At 40.0% G+C, this 17,454-nt stretch overlaps 1 protein-coding gene across 6 annotated transcripts in view; it reads right to left on the bottom strand.

The window, feature by feature from the left end:
* The window catches only part of KALRN (kalirin RhoGEF kinase), a 465,987-nt gene that overhangs the window by 141,355 nt on the left and 307,178 nt on the right, over positions 1-17,454 (bottom strand). For 5 of the 6 annotated variants that reach the window (XM_030952836.1, XM_030952840.1, XM_030952837.1 and 2 more), the window contains exons 17-23: positions 11,506-11,625; positions 8,670-8,888; positions 5,689-5,838; positions 4,683-4,797; positions 4,216-4,331; positions 3,534-3,656; positions 1,007-1,189 (exon numbers count right to left, since the gene is read on the bottom strand). In XM_030952836.1, the coding sequence (XP_030808696.1) occupies positions 1,007-1,189; positions 3,534-3,656; positions 4,216-4,331; positions 4,683-4,797; positions 5,689-5,838; positions 8,670-8,888; positions 11,506-11,625 (1,026 nt within the window). The remainder of the gene's footprint in view (positions 1-1,006; positions 1,190-3,533; positions 3,657-4,215; positions 4,332-4,682; positions 4,798-5,688; positions 5,839-8,669; positions 8,889-11,505; positions 11,626-17,454) is intronic. The other variant, XM_030952838.1, reaches the window with a different exon arrangement.

Here is a 17,454-nt window from a genome sequence, read left to right as displayed (position 1 = left end):
TGCAGCATGTTCATGAGATGAAAGAAGTAAGAAGGGACAAAATAAGATAATATCAAAAAGAAGGAAATTTAGAGAGAAGTAGAAGTACTTCTTAGAGAGAAGTGAGAAGAGATAAAAACCTGAGAGAGAAATCTTAAAAATTATATTAATTGTAATCTTCACTGTTTTTCCTAACTAGGAACCAATACTGATAAAAAGGTCTAAATTACCTTACTCTTTCATATCTAAATAAGTTGTCTAGTATGGGACTTCATAAAAACCAGTGTGATAAAGTAGAGCACTATGCAGAGACAACTTTCAGTGGCCTTTTACCATGGAATACCTTTCCAGGTTGTGGTTAGAGCTCTGTGTAAACCAGAGGCCCTACAAGGAACAGTGCACTAAAGTATCATGAGAGTGTGAGGGAATTTATTCCTTATTCTTGATATTTATTCCAAAGAGTCATTGACTGAAAGGTTTTTAAGTGTTTCTGCTTCTGGCACTCTCCTTTAATACTATGGCCAGGGAATAGCACGAGATCCTAATTTTTTCCTTCTTATGATGTTCTTCTTCACCTAAAAGAATTCAGACATGAGGGAATCAATTGTTTATGTTATTTAAAGGATGAGAGAATAAAACTTAAGAGTCAAAGTTTGAATTAGATGCAGAATAATGGTGTGGGAACAGGATTTATGGTTTATACCAAAATTAACACAGACTTTTATTCAATTAATGCGTTCTCCCCCCGTTTCGTCCCGAAAGCTGTATGGTATCCTGAAAAATGGTGCAAACATTTGTTTAGAAAATCTTTCTGATCTTCATCTGCCTCTCCTCACATCACTGACCAGGGAGAGCAAAACCCTTTAACCCTTTTTCTCCAGAAGCAGTTCTGAGCATGGCCAGGTTGGCTGGCTGAGCTTTCAGTGTTTCTAACGGGCACCCAAAACCCAACAGCATTCATTCCACAGGCTTCCCCTTCCTCTGTCAGTCTGGTATAAAACCCCAACAGGACAGAGTCCTACAGTACCTCTGGGTTGATTCCAAGGGCTTTTTCCAGGGAGTAACGGTATTTCCCCATCCTGAGGGAGAAGTCCCGGTAGCGCTTGTCTACAGTGGTGACCCACTTCCTGATTTCTGTGGCGTGTATGTGTCCTTTTTCTACAAAGCTGTCGGCCAGCTGGATGAGGAGCTTCACTTTCTCCTTTGTTTGCTGCCCAAAATATGGTCCTTGGTTATGTTTTATTATTGTTATTTCCTTTGCTGTTAACTCACAAAGCAGTCAAAAGAAGTTCACAATTTTTATACATCATTAAAGAGTGTCTGTATTTCATTTTATACAGAATCAGACACTTAAACCTTCAGTAAAACATGAAAGAAATGGCATTATTATAAGGACACTTATGAAGCTGAAGAAGATAGAAAGTCAAGTTTTTGAAACCCTGCAGACACAAACACATAAAACATGTCGGAAGTTACATATGCCTCCTTCCCATAAGCAAGAGCTTATTTTTGGTGAGCCCTGGAGTAGAAGACAAGATTTTAAAATCACACCTCATGCAGTACACCAAGTTACTCTGACTCTCTATCTGGTGGATCTGCAGACCTGTGTAGGAAGGTCATTAATACACCACATATCAGCCCAGGAAGTGATTTTGAGTCATTACTTGTCTGTTTCAAAAACAAACAGAATTTAAATCCAAATTCATGGTTTACTATAAAATCCTCCATCGGTATTTTAGGTCCAGTTAGAACATTACCAGCTAAAAGATGCCTGAACTCCAAAGCACTGAGCCCCTAAACCTTTCAGAGGTCTTTTCTCTTCCACTTAGTCTCTAACTGCCCCTTAATCAAAACTGCACAAAGGACCTAGTTATAAACCCTAGCTCTGATTCCAAACCTATCCCAGGAAATGAGGCACTGGCAAGCCTGTGGTCAAACATAGAGAGGATGTTCCCCCATGCCTGAAGCAAGACACACTGTCAGGTATTTGGCATTATCAGTGATCTGACCACAAATGGACAAATGAATGTCAGATCAGAAAACATCCAGCAGATTTCAAACACAAAACTAAATTCAAGAAATTCCATCACTATAACAGATTAACAGCTGAATTAGACATTAACCTAACAAATTAAATGAGTATCTAAGCAAGGCTAGGTATGAAGATGTAAAAATCTAACTTCCTGTCATATTTAAAGGGTGATTATTTCCCAAAAGCTGCTGCTGATTTTGCATTTCAAACACTTGGTTTGGCCAGAAAGTTACTGGGATCAGGAAGGCTTTCAGCTACAGCTTAATTTGAGAATAACATCAGTCTGGGAATGACATGCATTTACCAGATTGCACATGGCAGTGAAAATATTCTACATCAGCAGCAGGAGCAGTAGGACAGCCCGAGGGAGAAAGACTTAGATGTGTCAGTGTAAGAAACAGACAGTAATGGTTCATAATGAACAAGGTCTAAAATTCAATCCTAGGCTAAGTCAAGAGTCAAAATGGTTTGGAAACTTTGTTATGAATTTGGATTATTCTGATAAAAATTAAATTATGAACCAGAATGTAATTTCAGGTGGACTAATTATGGGTGGTTAGAATTCAGAAGTAGTTAAAAGAATTTCATATGTGTCTTGTCTGAAGAAATTACCTTCCATCCACTGCTAGCTATCTCACATTTTCAGAAACATGCAAGCTAAGCTAAAAGAAGGGGACAAGAATACCACAAAGGCTGTGAATCAAACCCATACAAGCATAGGCAGCCTAAGGAGGAATTTAAGGATTACAGCAGATCAATTTCAGGACACAGTGAAATGCAGCTATATAATACCAAGGCCATGGTCTTCCTGCAGTCCAGCTCTGCAATTTACATCCTTATCAGAGACTCTTAATACCCCTGTGGATTCACTGTCTATGAATTACCTATGGTTTGAATTAATTTGTCTGAAACAGATCCAATCACCATTCCTGTGTAAACCCCACCAGATTTCCCAGAATTGCTCCATATAAATTAATATATTCTTGGTAATGCAGTTTTATATTCAAAAATGTTCACCCCAGAGTTTAAAGACTCATCTATTTAAAGTACTTTGTTGAGATCAGCAGATTATTTCTAATGAGATAAATGATCATCTGTGATCAACCCAGCTGGAATTAGTGAGACAAATTGTGTTTTTAAAGACAGAAGAAAGAGACCAGGAGTCCATGGTAACCTTGGATGTGTTCAGATCAATTAGTCACTCTATGCCATTCTGGAATGATTGCTTGAGGATGGAATGTCTTATTAGATTGCTGTGAACTCTGTATGCAAATGGACTTTCTCTTCCTTCTGATCAGAACAGAAATTTTCTATAACCAGTACTAACCAAGGTGGAGAAAACCTCCTTTTCATGCCTATGTCTTGATAAAAGTTCTCAAAAATCATTTATCTTCAGGGCTAGGATTTTTAGAGGGCAACTATAAAATCAGGGGAATATTACTACAGAGATTTGAGGCATCGAAACAAGACCATAAATACCGACTAAAGCAGATGGCATAATTAGATTAAAGTCACTGTTTACTTTGGCAGGTACTCTGAATTCCCCATATTCCTTCAGGAGTTCCTGAGTTTCTTCTGCTGATTCCCCTGTGGAGTTGTGAGTAGAGAGGTAATATTCTCCTGTTTCTTGGATCCAGTCTAAGGCCTGTGACAAAAACGCCAAAGGAAAAAACAAAACAAACAGCTTTTGTATGTCAAGAATTGATTCTCTGACAAAAAATACCCCTGCCAAACAAAGAATATCGAATACATTGGGATTAATACCCTGTATACTAAAACACTTTCTAGGAACACATAAAAAGAATAAAATAATGAAAGCAGGTGGGAAAAGATACAAAAGGGTTCTCTGTGTTTCCTAGGACAAAAAGGAGTGTAGGGAATTCCACCTATATACAGATAAATTGGCAGGGAAAGCAGTTTTCTCATTCAGAAATAGCTCAATAAAGCAAGTTTGCTCTTATATTTATTTTCAAACAAATGAAGAAATACAGAAATTAATCTGAGGTGACAAAAATAGTGAATCTTCTTGGGTTTTGGAATTGTCTTAAGTTGTTTTAAAATCTATATTTGCCATGTTTTCAGAAGTTACAGTGTTGAAACACAACTTGAGATTGCAACGGGAGCCCCACACAGAAGCACTACATGGGCACAGGAGATTTTACACACTGCCAGGACAGAGGGACAAGGTGGGGTTTTCACATTACCTGCTTGGCACTGCGCTCAAAGACAACATACTGCTGGCACTGATCTAATCTCCTCTTCTTCAGGGTCCAGAAGTGAAGGACCCGATTCTCCCTCTGCAACAGCTCACTCAGAATGGCTGCAGGGCAGAGGAAAACATCTGCATGACTAGGGATTCCTTGAGTGCACAGAGAAATAAGCTATGAAATGATGAATTTAATCACTTTGCCTGGACCTTGTTCCCAAAAGCAGAGAGCCCAAAATCACACTTCCTAAAAACAGGCATTGATTCAAAGTGGCTGCTAAAAAACAAGCCCCAAAACCAAGCCCCCAAACCACATACACAAGAAACCACCACAAAGTGAGTGTAGTTTCAGAGTGATCTGGTAAAGGAAATGATGCTAGAACAGACTTTGCAGACTAGACTTTAGGAGGACTCCCCTGCAGAGGGGGAGGCAAACCAGACCTTCAGTGCTGTTGGTGCACCAACCTTTGACCTGCTGCTCGGGCCCCCTGGTGTGGCTGGCCACTCCGGGCATGCTGACGTTGTTCCTGTGGATGTACTTGAGGAACACCTCGGCGTTCCTCCGCGCCAGGGTACAGGCCTAGGAAGAACAGCCCCCACCAAAAAGAGTCAGTGAAGATGAGCAAAGAAAGCAAGAAGTTCTGTTTCTGGGAAGATGAGAACTTCAGCTAAGAGTCAATAAACTCAGCTAATAAACTAACAGTCTCACAGACCTATTGAAACAAGAGGAATATTTAATATAGTGGCTCATTTTATATATGAAGGGAAATTAATGACAGTAATTAAAAAACTGCTTGTTAAGAACTGGTACCTCACACATTTTCTGTCTAACCAAATCTAACCCATCTCTCAAGAAAAGTACTCATTGTTTCAAAAAATGTCCAAATCTAGGGGCATAATTTCTTAAGCCTTGACTGCAAGCGCAGTTTCATGTTGTGTATCAGTTTTAGTGGCAGGTGGGAGGTTGGCTGACAGTTCACTTGTCAGCCTGGGAGATCCCTGTTTCTTCCAAAGCAACACCTGGAAAGCAGGAAGAAATTTCTGTTTTCATCTTGGTGCTGCCTTGCAGAGACAAAATTGCTTCAGTTATTATTAGTTCTTCAGTTATTGCCTTGGAGGACAAAATCTGAAATGCTGGATGATTTGTACAAGCCAACACCAAAATGATGTGTCATATTTGTCATTTATAGTGCAATTTTAAGAACTGAACTTTGAACCAGCACAACAACTAACATCCTCCAAGTGCAAACACCACCTAATTGGTCTTGATGACATCTCTCTGTTGTAGCAGGGGTAATGAGCATTATTATCAATACATATCTCAAATTAAAACTGGCCTAGGGTTTATACAGCCAGCCAGTAGCTGAACCAAAATTACACATCAGAGCATCCTCTCAAACTTACCAACACTGTTCTAAATTGTCTACTTAATGGAAATTTTTCCTAATTTATTAGAGAAGTAAAATTAGACCTTGAGAAAAGCCTCCTTCTGTTCCAGATGTTTGCTGATCAGAGGGATGACATGGTCTATCTCAGCTGCTGGTCCAAGTTTATCTCTGCCTCCACACCAGTCTTCATCCCGTCTGTATTCCTGCTCCAGGCTCTCTAACACGCTGCACACCTGAAACATGCCCCCAGCACAACTCAGTTATCTACAATCATAACCAGGAGGAGAACATTCAGTAAAAGTCTGTGACCAATGACATTTCAGTTTTGTACTGTGGGCCACAGCAGCGGGGAACTGGGTATAAGACAGGCCCTAGACAGAATGATCAAGGTGTTTTTCTCACCCGTAGGGATCTTTACTGTTTGGGATACAATTTATCTGGTTTAAGGCTGATAAATCATTTTTCTCTTCTAATGAATAATGGGAGGAAGCACAAAAGGTTGAATCAAGGCAGGAGTCAATCCAGCCCCAGTTCATCGTTCAGGAAACAATCCCTATTCTAGAACATGTTTAAATCCTACTGAAGTTAAGGGACTTAACACATACTTAAAGAAAAGCACATGCTTAAATACTTTCCTGAAACAAAGTCTGAAGCTGGAATTAATTCTCTTCAGCCATATTTTAGTTGCTCCCTATTCAACTTTTTTAAAGGCTGATGGAAACCAATAGACTTAAATCAGGGTCACAACCTCGGTGGATGCAGGTGCACCACTGCACAGGACTCACACACATATGTTTTGTCTTGGTAGAATAGTGGAACAGTGGAAATGAGGTAAATAAACCAACAGAGCCTCGAAATTAGGCAGTTGCTCAGACAATGCTGAGTCTTTTATGTTTCATATCCTGAGAATATTCTCAGTAGCCTGTGCTGACACAGCAGAAGTTTTCCAGGACATTTGGAACTTTCTTCTTCTTTCCCTAAGGGCTCTTCCTGCAGACTCCACTGCTGAGATGACCCAGTCAGTTACTGCTGGGATCCAGGTAGCAATGTCCATCCTTTTCTTGCTCACTCTTGCAGCTTTAATATGAACACAGTTATAATTCAGGGGAACCCACATTATTAAGAGCACAATCTGGAGGAGACTCCAGAATTACCCCCCAATCACCCCCACTATCACAGGCCATTTTCATGTAAATCTGACCAAGAGCACACTGAAGTCCACTTTAAAACTGGTGAGTTAAGGTAAACTGATAACTCATCCTGCTGCCAGGCTTATGCACTGTGCATTATGCAAAGGGCCTTGTGCACTTAGCAATCTAAAATTATCTTTTTGCTTGGATGCAAACCAGCATTCACCCTCAAACATTTAGTGGAGAGCAAGTGCTTCACGTGTCATGTAGGCACAGAAAAGCATTTCCATTTCACTTCTTGAAAACCTTGACATTCTGTTGAACTTCAGTGATTTAAAGAATGAAAATAAATGGACTGCTTGGGATTCACATATTTCCAGGACGAATTGTCCCTGCACATGCAAAGATCATCTTTCTGTTAAGGCGATGAGAGAAGTGAATATAAAATGGGCTGTCAATGAAGTCAGAGAAAAACTGGGCTATTTGAAATCCAGGGCTTCACTACTAACATCAAGAACATAATATACTTGGGGAAGACAGGCATGAAAAAGTTTGGCTGCATGTGACACTCTCTGTGTTCTTTTAGCTCCTTTTTCTGGATACTCAGAGAATTCAGGATCCAGTAAATTATTCACTCCACTGTCAGGCAGTCATGGAGCAGACCCTTAAGGACTGTAGATCAGCTGTGCAGCCCAAGAGAAGATGACAGGCTTGCAGCATTGAGTTCATGAGCATTCAAAGACTGAATGATCTTTGCCCTGCACATTTGCTGAATAGACACAACCAATGAATGAACTGGTGGGCGCTGCAGAGTGCTTGTCTGAGACTTGGAAATAGGAAGAGAGACTGAACTGATAAATTACTGCCAATGCATATTTTGGCCAGCACATTTAACTGCCTAAAGCTCTAATGAATCCCCTAACAGTTTTCATTCTCACACTCCTCCATCAGCAGTAATTCATTTTGATCTTGAATGCATCAGGGACTGTAAATCTGTTTGAAACTCTTCACAGTGAAATACATTAATTATAAGGAATGCATTCCTCTTAAACAGTCTTAAAAATACATTAAACAAATTACACCACAAAGTGGCCCAAGGATCATCTACATCATCAACATTCAAGGAAAAGTACACTCTTTCCCTAATGACATATCTAGTTGTGTTGAAAATCTTCCCATGTCTGGTTCTCTAATTGAGGGCCTAACTGTGTGGCAATAACAATAGAAAATGTCCTGGCAATCACTGCTGCCTTTTGTGTAAAACCACAGGTTCCTGCAGTGTCCCTGCTAACAGCAACTGCCTGGCTGCAGTAAATGACATCAGGCAAGGCTTCTGGAGTAGCCACACTGTGACACTAATTCCCACTGACTACAGTATAAAGAGCACCTGCTTGTGCAAGGGATGAATAATCCCACCATGCCAGCAGCCAACTGGAATGTGTTTTGCAATTCATGAACACCTGGAATGAAGTAGAGTTGGGATAGCATATAATGGCCTCTTGCTGTAATTATGTGTGTTGCAGGTGGATTTAAGAGAAATCCCTTCAAATATTGGCATCTTTTTTGGCATGGTGGTATTTAAGTACTAGTGAAAACATTGGCTCACAAAGTAATAATTAATTAATTGCAAGCAGATTTATATTCCTCAAAACTAGGTATCATGAGAACTTGAAACAAAAGTGGTAGGATTTCAAAAATTATTCCCGTTTAAAATGGGAAAATTGAAAAAAATCCAACAAAAATAGCACCTTCAAGAATTACACTGCTAAACCAAGAAGAAAAATTATTACAAACTGTTTGCTGCCCTTTTTTGTCTTTTTCTTGAGGGGTGAGTAGGCTATGTTGCTTTTGTGTTGCAATACTTGTCAAAGAAAGAATTTTTACTGATTCAGACTTGGTTTACTATGGCCCAGAAATGGCCCTGCCCAGCTCACCTGCTCAGAGGTTTTATAAAAGGCCACAGAGGCATTGACAAGTTTGAGCCTGTCCTCCATCTTCAGCATCAGCTGCTGCCAGTGCAGGGCCACCTTCTCAGCACATTCTCTGATGGCATCAGCATCATAATGTCCAGCCTGCAGCAACACTTCGGCCTTCTGCTGGACCTGCAGGGCACTCTGGTGTGTCTTCTGTAAGGAAGTGGCATGAAAGAGGGACTGTGTATGAGGGGAGGAAAGACAGGTTGTACAGATGTGCCAGATGTATGGTAGAAAGGTGAAGCGAGGCGTGAGCATGGGAATGCGAGAGAGTGAAATATTTTCAGAGTTATCTTCAGTTAACAGTCACTTTCTGCAAAGCATTTTAGTTTCAGTTATTCACACACATTTGCAACATGTTAATAAAGCTTGGAACATGTAAGCACTGCTAAGGTGGGTTGGCTCCACTGGTCAGCCTAGTGCCCCTTGGCAGTAACATGGGGCGGGGTCGCCAGGGGTCCATTCAGGGGTGCAGGCAGCTCCCACTGAGCTCTCACCCAGCCTCACTGCTGACTGCATCCCACACAATCTGCAGCCCAAAAGTAAGCTCTAAACAGCTGGCAAACTATGGGCCTAATCACCCCAATTCAGCTCTTGCCAGGCAGTTTACCTGGCATCAGCAGCTTTACTTGTGCAGTTGTTCAAAACATCAATCCCAGAAAATAAGATGTCTTACTAAAGGGCATGAACTTTATCACAAGTAGCAGCTTTATCACAAGATGCATTTCTGGAAGTCAGCTCACTCATACTGGAGATTAGACTTATGCTCTTACCTTTAAGGTCAGAGCTGGAGGAGTCAAACCATTAAGGAGGAGTCAAACCATTCTCTCCACCATTCCCCAGTTTACTCAGTAGCCCCTTTTCAAGCAGGACTGAGTTATTTGCCTCATTCCTCAGCCTGCACCAGCTCCTCCCAGAGTTACCAAGTGGTGGCTGTGTCTTCCTCTGTGGGCTGCTAAAATAGCCCCCATCCCTTCCCAGCTTCCTGAGTAACTGTTCAGACATGGTTAAGTTCAGTATTTGATTTTAATCTTCTGAACAGAAGCCCTAAAATCTCTCAGACTCCCCTGTGCTATGTCCCATTTGTAAATGCTGCTGACAAATTCTCATGTGATAGTTTTATGATCTAAGCCATGAACCTGGAAAAAAGCTTGAAATCATCTGGCAATACACTGATGAATAATGTAATGTAGAGAAAGCTATTAGGAAACAAAAAGGATTAATACTTGGCAGAAACTTAGGAAGATGTTCAAGAACAACTGGTTATATTTAATATCCAGCTGCTTTACTGATTTAGAATTGTAATACTTGTTTGAAATAGACTTTGAAGGATTTCAACTGAAAATCAATTCCACATCTAGAATGCTTTTAGAGAACAGTCTGCCTTGTGTGCTTTGCTGATCTATTCCCCATATTGAGCTTTAAATACTTTAAATATTTAATCTAGTGGTTTTTTTCTTTTTGAAAACTTATTTTCCCCTTACTATGGTGTAATCCTCTTCTCCCTCTGCAATTTGCATTCACCACCAAATGCAAGCACTTCCCTAATGTCAGAGGCTGTGATAACTCAGCCAGTGGGTGTCTTGTTCCCCACTGCTGTCTGGTGGTGGCTGCCAAGATATGGTCAGCACAGCTTGGTACCAGCCAGCTCATACAGAAATGATAAAAAACTTCTTCCTTTTCCTTTAGGAGCTGCAACAGCTGCTCCTTCATTACTCTAAGCAGAGCTGGACCAAAATAAGTCATTAGCTGAGATTTAAACTCTAGAATTATCAGCATCACTGTAATGTATATTGATTAGCTTCAAGTTTACCAGGAGACATCCCTTCCTCTTCCCCCCACCTCCCACCGCCAGTCAGGCATCTCTTCAAATCTCCATACTTGCAGAGTTTAAAGTTTGGTTTAGTTTTCAAGTATATGAGTATTTTCCAGCTGTTCTTTTCTCTAACAATCAATATAATCTGGGAAGCACACACACCTTTTAAGCTGGAACAGGAGAAAACAATGCTAGAAAGCAACCTCTTTCTAGCAGCTGACGTGAGCACACCCTGTGAGGGTTTGCTCACAATAACAGAGATATATGAAACACTGAGCTTCATTAGGAATCTTTTAGTGCCCTGCTTAGGGCAGATCTTAGCCCTTCGCTGCCTTCTCATTCCAAGAAAAGCTGCTCAGAGCAGAGGCTCTTTCTCCTGGCCCTGTGAGTGAGGCAAATGGGTTGGCTCACAATCAGTTTCCAAGGGCCAGGTCAAAGATGTGCTGTTACTCCAGAGCAAGGAGACAATTCTTACAAATTGCCCCTCTTGCCTCTTTGTCAAAGTTGTTTGAGGATGAGAGTTGGAATGAGTTTCTTTTCTGGGGTTCATGAAAGGAAAGCTGAATGAAAGATTATTTAGTGTGAGAGCATTATCCACTAAAAAAATATTCACAAACAAATGCTGTGGAATGACCTCCAGACTGTGGATGTGGAAAGCAACTGACTTGACAAACTTTTCCCATTTCGGATCACTTTATGAATTTTAATCTTCTTAATTTTTTATCAAGGAAATTATCAGGAGATGCCTGAGTGTCATTTTCATGAATGGCAAAGCTGATATCTGGCAGCAGAAGAATTAGCTGCAGGTGAGAAATAATTTGTTTCACTATTAGCTGCTGGCTACATTACAAGTTTAATGATAAGTTGATTCTCTAAAGCCTCTAGAAAGCATTCAAGACAGCAGTGATTGATGCCCATGAGATAACCTTTTGTGTGATGTTCACCTGGGAAGGAGAAACAAAGAGGAGTTGCTGGTGTTACCTCTATTGCCAGCTGAAACTGCTCGTGCTCCCGCTGGAGCTGCTCAGCCTCCGACAGGGAGCTGGCATTGACCAGGCTGGCGTTGAGCATCGACTCCCCGTTCCTGATCCAGCCAAGCACCTGCAAACAAAGGGTGTGCTCAGTGAAAGGTGCACTCAGTACCAGGGTTTATGCAGTCACCTCTCAGAAAATGCTTCAGCCTGCCTGAACAAGTGTGAGCAGAAAGAAATCTTTCCTGTGAACAGAAAGAAATCCTAGCATAAGGTCTTAATAACATGCAGTTTTAAGAGGCAAAGATCTTATTGAAAAAGTTGTTGCTTGAAGAATTAAATTCCCTTTACATGGATATTTGGATAGCAAAGAACACTCATTTTCAAGGTTTGATCACAAAAATGAATGGGCTCCTATGCAAATACCCCAGGGCAAAACCACAACACATAATGAAGAAGATTTGGATTTAAACATCTTTTCAAATTTCCGACAGGAATCACAGACGTTGAAACACCTTTCTGCTTCACTTGCCTGTGTGTCTTTCACACAAAAGTCTGAGCTTTGTGGGGAGGAGGGAGAGGACACAGTTGGATTAATTCGACATGGAGTTAAGATGCAGTTAGAGTTTTCACCTGCACACAGCTAGGAAAAAGTGTCAAATCTTTTATTTTGTGGTTAATCAAGAGGCTTTACTTCAGACATGTTAAAATTATTTGTAGACATGCAATCCATGCTGTAATGACTGCAGAATCACATCCTAAATGTACATAATTAATCCATCAAGCTTGTACTCACTCATTTAAGCAGCAACATTTTCTGCTATTTTAAGACACGTGTTTAGGAAATTAGCACCCAGAACACACATGCAAGGTCTTTCTTGTGTTGTCTCAAAGCCTTTTTTCTGCCTGTGAAGGTGTCATATTAGTCCAGTAAAGCCAGAAAGTTGCTGAGTCCAATTCACAGATCCACAGGAAATCCTGATTGCTCAATCACTGCCCTAAACTTAGCTCACGATTTCCAAAATTGACTTTGCTGCAATAGTCTACACGGCAATTTCCTTTTTGTACTATAATTTTCTACAAGTGATCCATTAATTGCCTGGAGGAAACGGGGATTTTTTTATTGCTTTGTTTTTCATCCCTACATCGTGCATCACCCTAGTTAGTGCCATTCAGTTCCCTGTAGGGTAAAAAATGAGTTTTCCCTAGGAGAAAAAAAGGAGACATCTATACATGTAGCTGACCCTAATTTGTAGAAAATTACATTCTGCTTAGTACAACAGTGTGGAAGATGTAATTTCATTTGTTTCTCTTTCATCAGCAGGTGTAATTGTTCCTGTGGTAAATGCATCACACATTTAAAGAAAAAGCAGTGGAGTTATCATGTGGAAATTGTATTGTCTGGCATTTTCTATAATCCATCAGACTTGAACCCTGCATTATTACCAACTCCATGGTACCAAACTCTGAAGTTACCCAAAGGATCACTGTACCTGGGAAAGGCCTGAATTGAGGACATCATGAGACAAGACATGTTTTCATGTTTTACATACTGCAATACACCCAGCACTGGACTATTTGGAATGTAGAAAATACTGAGTGTGTATGCTAAAAATATAGCATTTTTTGTTCCTCTGTGGAACATCTTTCATTTCAGCTGAGTTTTTCAAAAACTGTCACTGACAGTTTGACACAGATTTCACACAAATATTTGAGCCTCTAAATAGTGAAACATCTGAAAAAAATATATGGAAACTCAGTCTTAAAACAAAGCGACTTGATTAGGAAAAGAGACCACACAACCAGTCTGCCAGGCTTCCTCTTGTGTTAACAACACATATTCATCTCTGTTCAAGAGTCTTGCAGACTCAAATTATCCAGGGGAAAGCAGTTCAGGAGGACTGGTGGCTTCCATGTGCCAGCAGTGCTGCCAGCACCACTCCTGACCAAGGCTGCTGCCACCCCTGAGTAGCTGCCCCCTCTCCCTCCCCCAAAGTGTGTGGTTGGACACCCATTCTGGGGGTCCTACATCCCCCTTTTCAGGCCCAAGGAGCACCCAAGCACTAGCAAATTTTGTTTGGAAGCATTTACACAGTGACCCCTGTCTACTTTGACAAGTCTGGCTCTTCAGTGTTGGAGCCTCATCTGAGATTTGCATCAGCTGCTTTCATAGTAATGTTTCTGTCTTACTTGTGTTGTTTACATATAGTAAGGAAAAAAAAATTCAGTTGTACAACCAAAGCTTCTTAAGTCTAAGTTCAAAACCCCTGCAGAGACATTCCTTGTGTCCCTGGTTTAGAACTGGCTGGAAGGGGGCAGTTACACATTCGTATCTGGTTTACAAGACCTGCTCACAAAGTGACTTTACTCATATAGTGCGTAATACCTACTCATTAAAATATATAGAATACAGGACCAAAGCACTTCTATGATTATTTCCTATATTAATAGTTTCACCATTACTTTGCAATGTGCAGCCAGGCCGACCCTAAAAGACAGCTTAAAAAAGATATTTTCTACAAATTACAGATTTTATCAGCTTTGTAGAAGCAATGACTAAATAATTCTGGGGTTAAATAAATCTTCAAAGACTTTCTTATACATCCTAACAATTTTTTATAACTGAGAAGCAGAAACAATTTTATGGGTTCTTATATAAAAGCCACTTGTCACTGGAGAACAGTTTTACTTCAAGGCATGGGTTGTTTAACAGGGCAACCACCACAACTTTGAAACAACTCCCACCTCTGACTCCAATTTGCTTTAGAGAGGCTGTGCTCCTGTACAGGGGTTCTCTGTAATTAAATAATAGTACCAAATTCTTCTAAAACCCTTAATTTCTTCCCTGGAACTCTGCCATCTTCACTGAGCACAGAGTCAGACTCTACAGGAAAAATAAAGATTGAGGCACCCCTTGTGCAACCATCCTTAAGAAATGGGAGCTCTGTACCACGCAGTGCTTTTGTCTACTGCTCAGTTTAGTCAGAATGTTTCTAAAAATGTTTCTTCATGTTTCTAAAAAAGACTTAGGCCCTTGCTATGGATATCTGTCCAGTCAGATTTTCAAGTTGAGAAGACAAAACAATCTAAGTGAATCTTTTACAACTCCAGACCCTTTGCAGCTTCCTTCAAAAGCTTTTACTAACACAGACCCAACCATCAAGGACAGCTTCTGGTAATTTTAACCATGTTTAAAACTTCATCCATTTCCCAGGAGCTATTTGACATTAGATTAGGAAAAAACAAATATATTCAGTGTTTCTCAAATGACTATTTCCCATCATCCTTTTGGCATATATAGTTTGAAGCAAATCTAATGCCAAACAGCAAAAGTAAATGGATAACAAGCACATCAAAAGGATTAAATATATCTTCAAAACAACCTGGAAAGGAAGTGTAATGGGACACCTTGAGGATATCTTGGAGCAAATTAGGTCAAGTTCAAAACTTATTTAAAAAAAAAAAAACCCAAACCATACAAAGATAAATTAAGGGGATAGGGAAGCCAAACAGCTGCAGGCTCAGCATTAGAGTTTGTTTTTTTAAACTGATCTCCACAAATCTATTCTGTCATTACTTTTATGTAAGCAGTCCAAGCTCTATAGTTTCTGTCAGAAATGAGTAGGATCCAAATGAGGGAAAATCAGGCTTGGGCAGAATTTTTCTTAATAACAAAGACCTTGTGAATTACTGATCTTTTCTATTTCCACTCTAAAGCAGTTCACAGAACATCTCATTTGGAATTGTTCCACTTTAATGGCCCCAAACGTCAATTCATTGTCTTGGCATTCAAACCCTTGGTGCATATGATATAAAGCAGAAATCTCTGGTAAATGAAACTTAAATAGATAGAGACAGTTTAAAGACTTTTTATTTCCATGAGCCATTATATCAAAATGCAAACACATGTACATGTAGCAGCTTTGACCAATTTTACTATGTCAGCAGAACTTAACACAGCTACAGGAGGTGTCTTGCAACAACCACATCTCAACTCATTCACAAGAGAAAGAGCAATTTGGTAATGAGATCATCCATCATCTCAGATGCACTAAACTGAAAGTGAAGGGAACCTGGACCAGACTGGAGATGAACTACAAGCCAAAATCAATACATTTCCCAATTTCACTAAACGGCTGGGAATATGACTCATCTACAGGAAACCAAATAGATAAGACACAGAAATATTTTAACTTGCCTCTTTCTAAGGGAGATTGTAGCTATGGTAATTTATAGGTTAACAAGCAAAGGGGTGCTTAGTATTCAGCTGAACAAATAAAATGTTTTTTCACTACTGGTTTGCTGGGAGGTCACATAATAACAAAGGCTCTGATGGTCTCAAGCTCTGTTAAGGAAATACTAATTCAAGGCAGCTGTTCTCTCACAGTAAGTATTAGCTCAGTCTTATAACCATTTCCTTTGGGTAGATTTCAGTTGTAAAATAGTTAAGCAGACATTTGATAATAAGGCAAATAACATCAGGTACCTGCAGAAAGTGCTGCACTGCCACTGAATGGCTGCAGGAGCAGCCACAGGGCTGACTGCACTTCATCCCAGACAAGTGGGCAACCTGCAGCTTTAGCCTTTCTGCTACACATGAAACTCCTCTCTGCTTTCTGTCATAAGTTAAAATGGCTCTGCTGTACCAGAAATCTATCACATACACCTCCAGGCTTAGCTAAGCTAAGAAACTTCAGGAACCTATAGAAAAAAAATGTATATACTTCATAATCATGTTAAGATGGTGATTATAAATATCACAGAGTGTTTCTGGGTTTTGCTTGGCTTGTTTTCTTTTTTTTTTTTCAGAAGAAAGCCAAGCAGTCTACAGAGCTCCAGAACTTTGTGAGAAGCTGATCTTCAATAATCACAAATGTAAAATGACCATATTTTAAAAATAAAAATTAGGAGAGTTCTGTGCTACTTCTAGGTAGAGCTGAAAAATATTCACATCAAAGCAGACTTTGAAAGAAAATGTATACACTGCTGTTAGTGTTGCCAGTTTGCTGAGTGTAAAGGATTTTCTTTTTTGCTGGCAATGATAAAGCAATTAAGATAAAGCATCACTCATTCTGTCTTCAAAAGTGAATATTTATGATCATATGTACTAAGCATTCAGAGAGTATGTGTATGTGTTTTAGTAAACAAATGAGCAGATATCTCTCATGAACACCTTGTAGTATTTGGACACTTGTCCCAACACCACTCCCCAACCCACCTATTTGTATAGTTAAATGGAAAACTGAGTATTTCAGATGTCTGGAAAAACATTTTTGGTTTTCCTGATGAAACCAAGAACATTCAATAAAAAGACAGACATAAACTAGAGTGTGAAGCCACCTTTGGGCTAGGAAGTAGGAAGTGTAATGTTATCCTGTGCAGCAAAGGAAAACAAACACAAGGCATCCAAATTAAATATTAGAGAAAACCAAGGGAGGCAGAACATGACTGCCTATGCTAGGATGAAATCTGAAAGAAAGGCAATGTAATAATACTAAGAGGTCTAAACAAGTCCTGGGATCTAGAGACCACTGACAGATTTTTTTAAATCACCAGAAGATGTTAAAGATTCCTTCAAGACAACAGATGTATAGCAATAAATGAAAAGGTGAAACTACTATAATTTCATACTTAGGCCTCACAGCTCAGTTTCCTTTGCTTTGGGCCTGTTTTTCACCTCAGCTTAAATCTGGGTCACAAATCAATTTTATTCCCAGAACACTTGGAATCTGAGGCTGTTTCTCCAATTGAGAAGCTACATGGTCAGTTTTGCACAGAATTCCCATAATTACTCAGAAGCCAAAAACATGCACAGTTGGGAGAGCAGAACCCCTTCTTATTTGCAAAGGGCCTTTCTGTAACCTGTCAGCAAATCTACTACTGTTAAGGAAAGAGGGATTTAGACTGCCCACCTAAAGGTTTGTCCCTTGGCAGACACTGGCTTAGCAGTGTGAATGTA

Source organism: Camarhynchus parvulus, chromosome 7 (assembly GCF_901933205.1).
Source record: "Camarhynchus parvulus chromosome 7, STF_HiC, whole genome shotgun sequence".
NCBI classification, from domain to species: Eukaryota; Metazoa; Chordata; class Aves; order Passeriformes; family Thraupidae; genus Camarhynchus; species Camarhynchus parvulus.
Note: the sequence above shows the minus strand (reverse complement) of the source record. Positions and strands in the feature narration are given on the sequence as shown.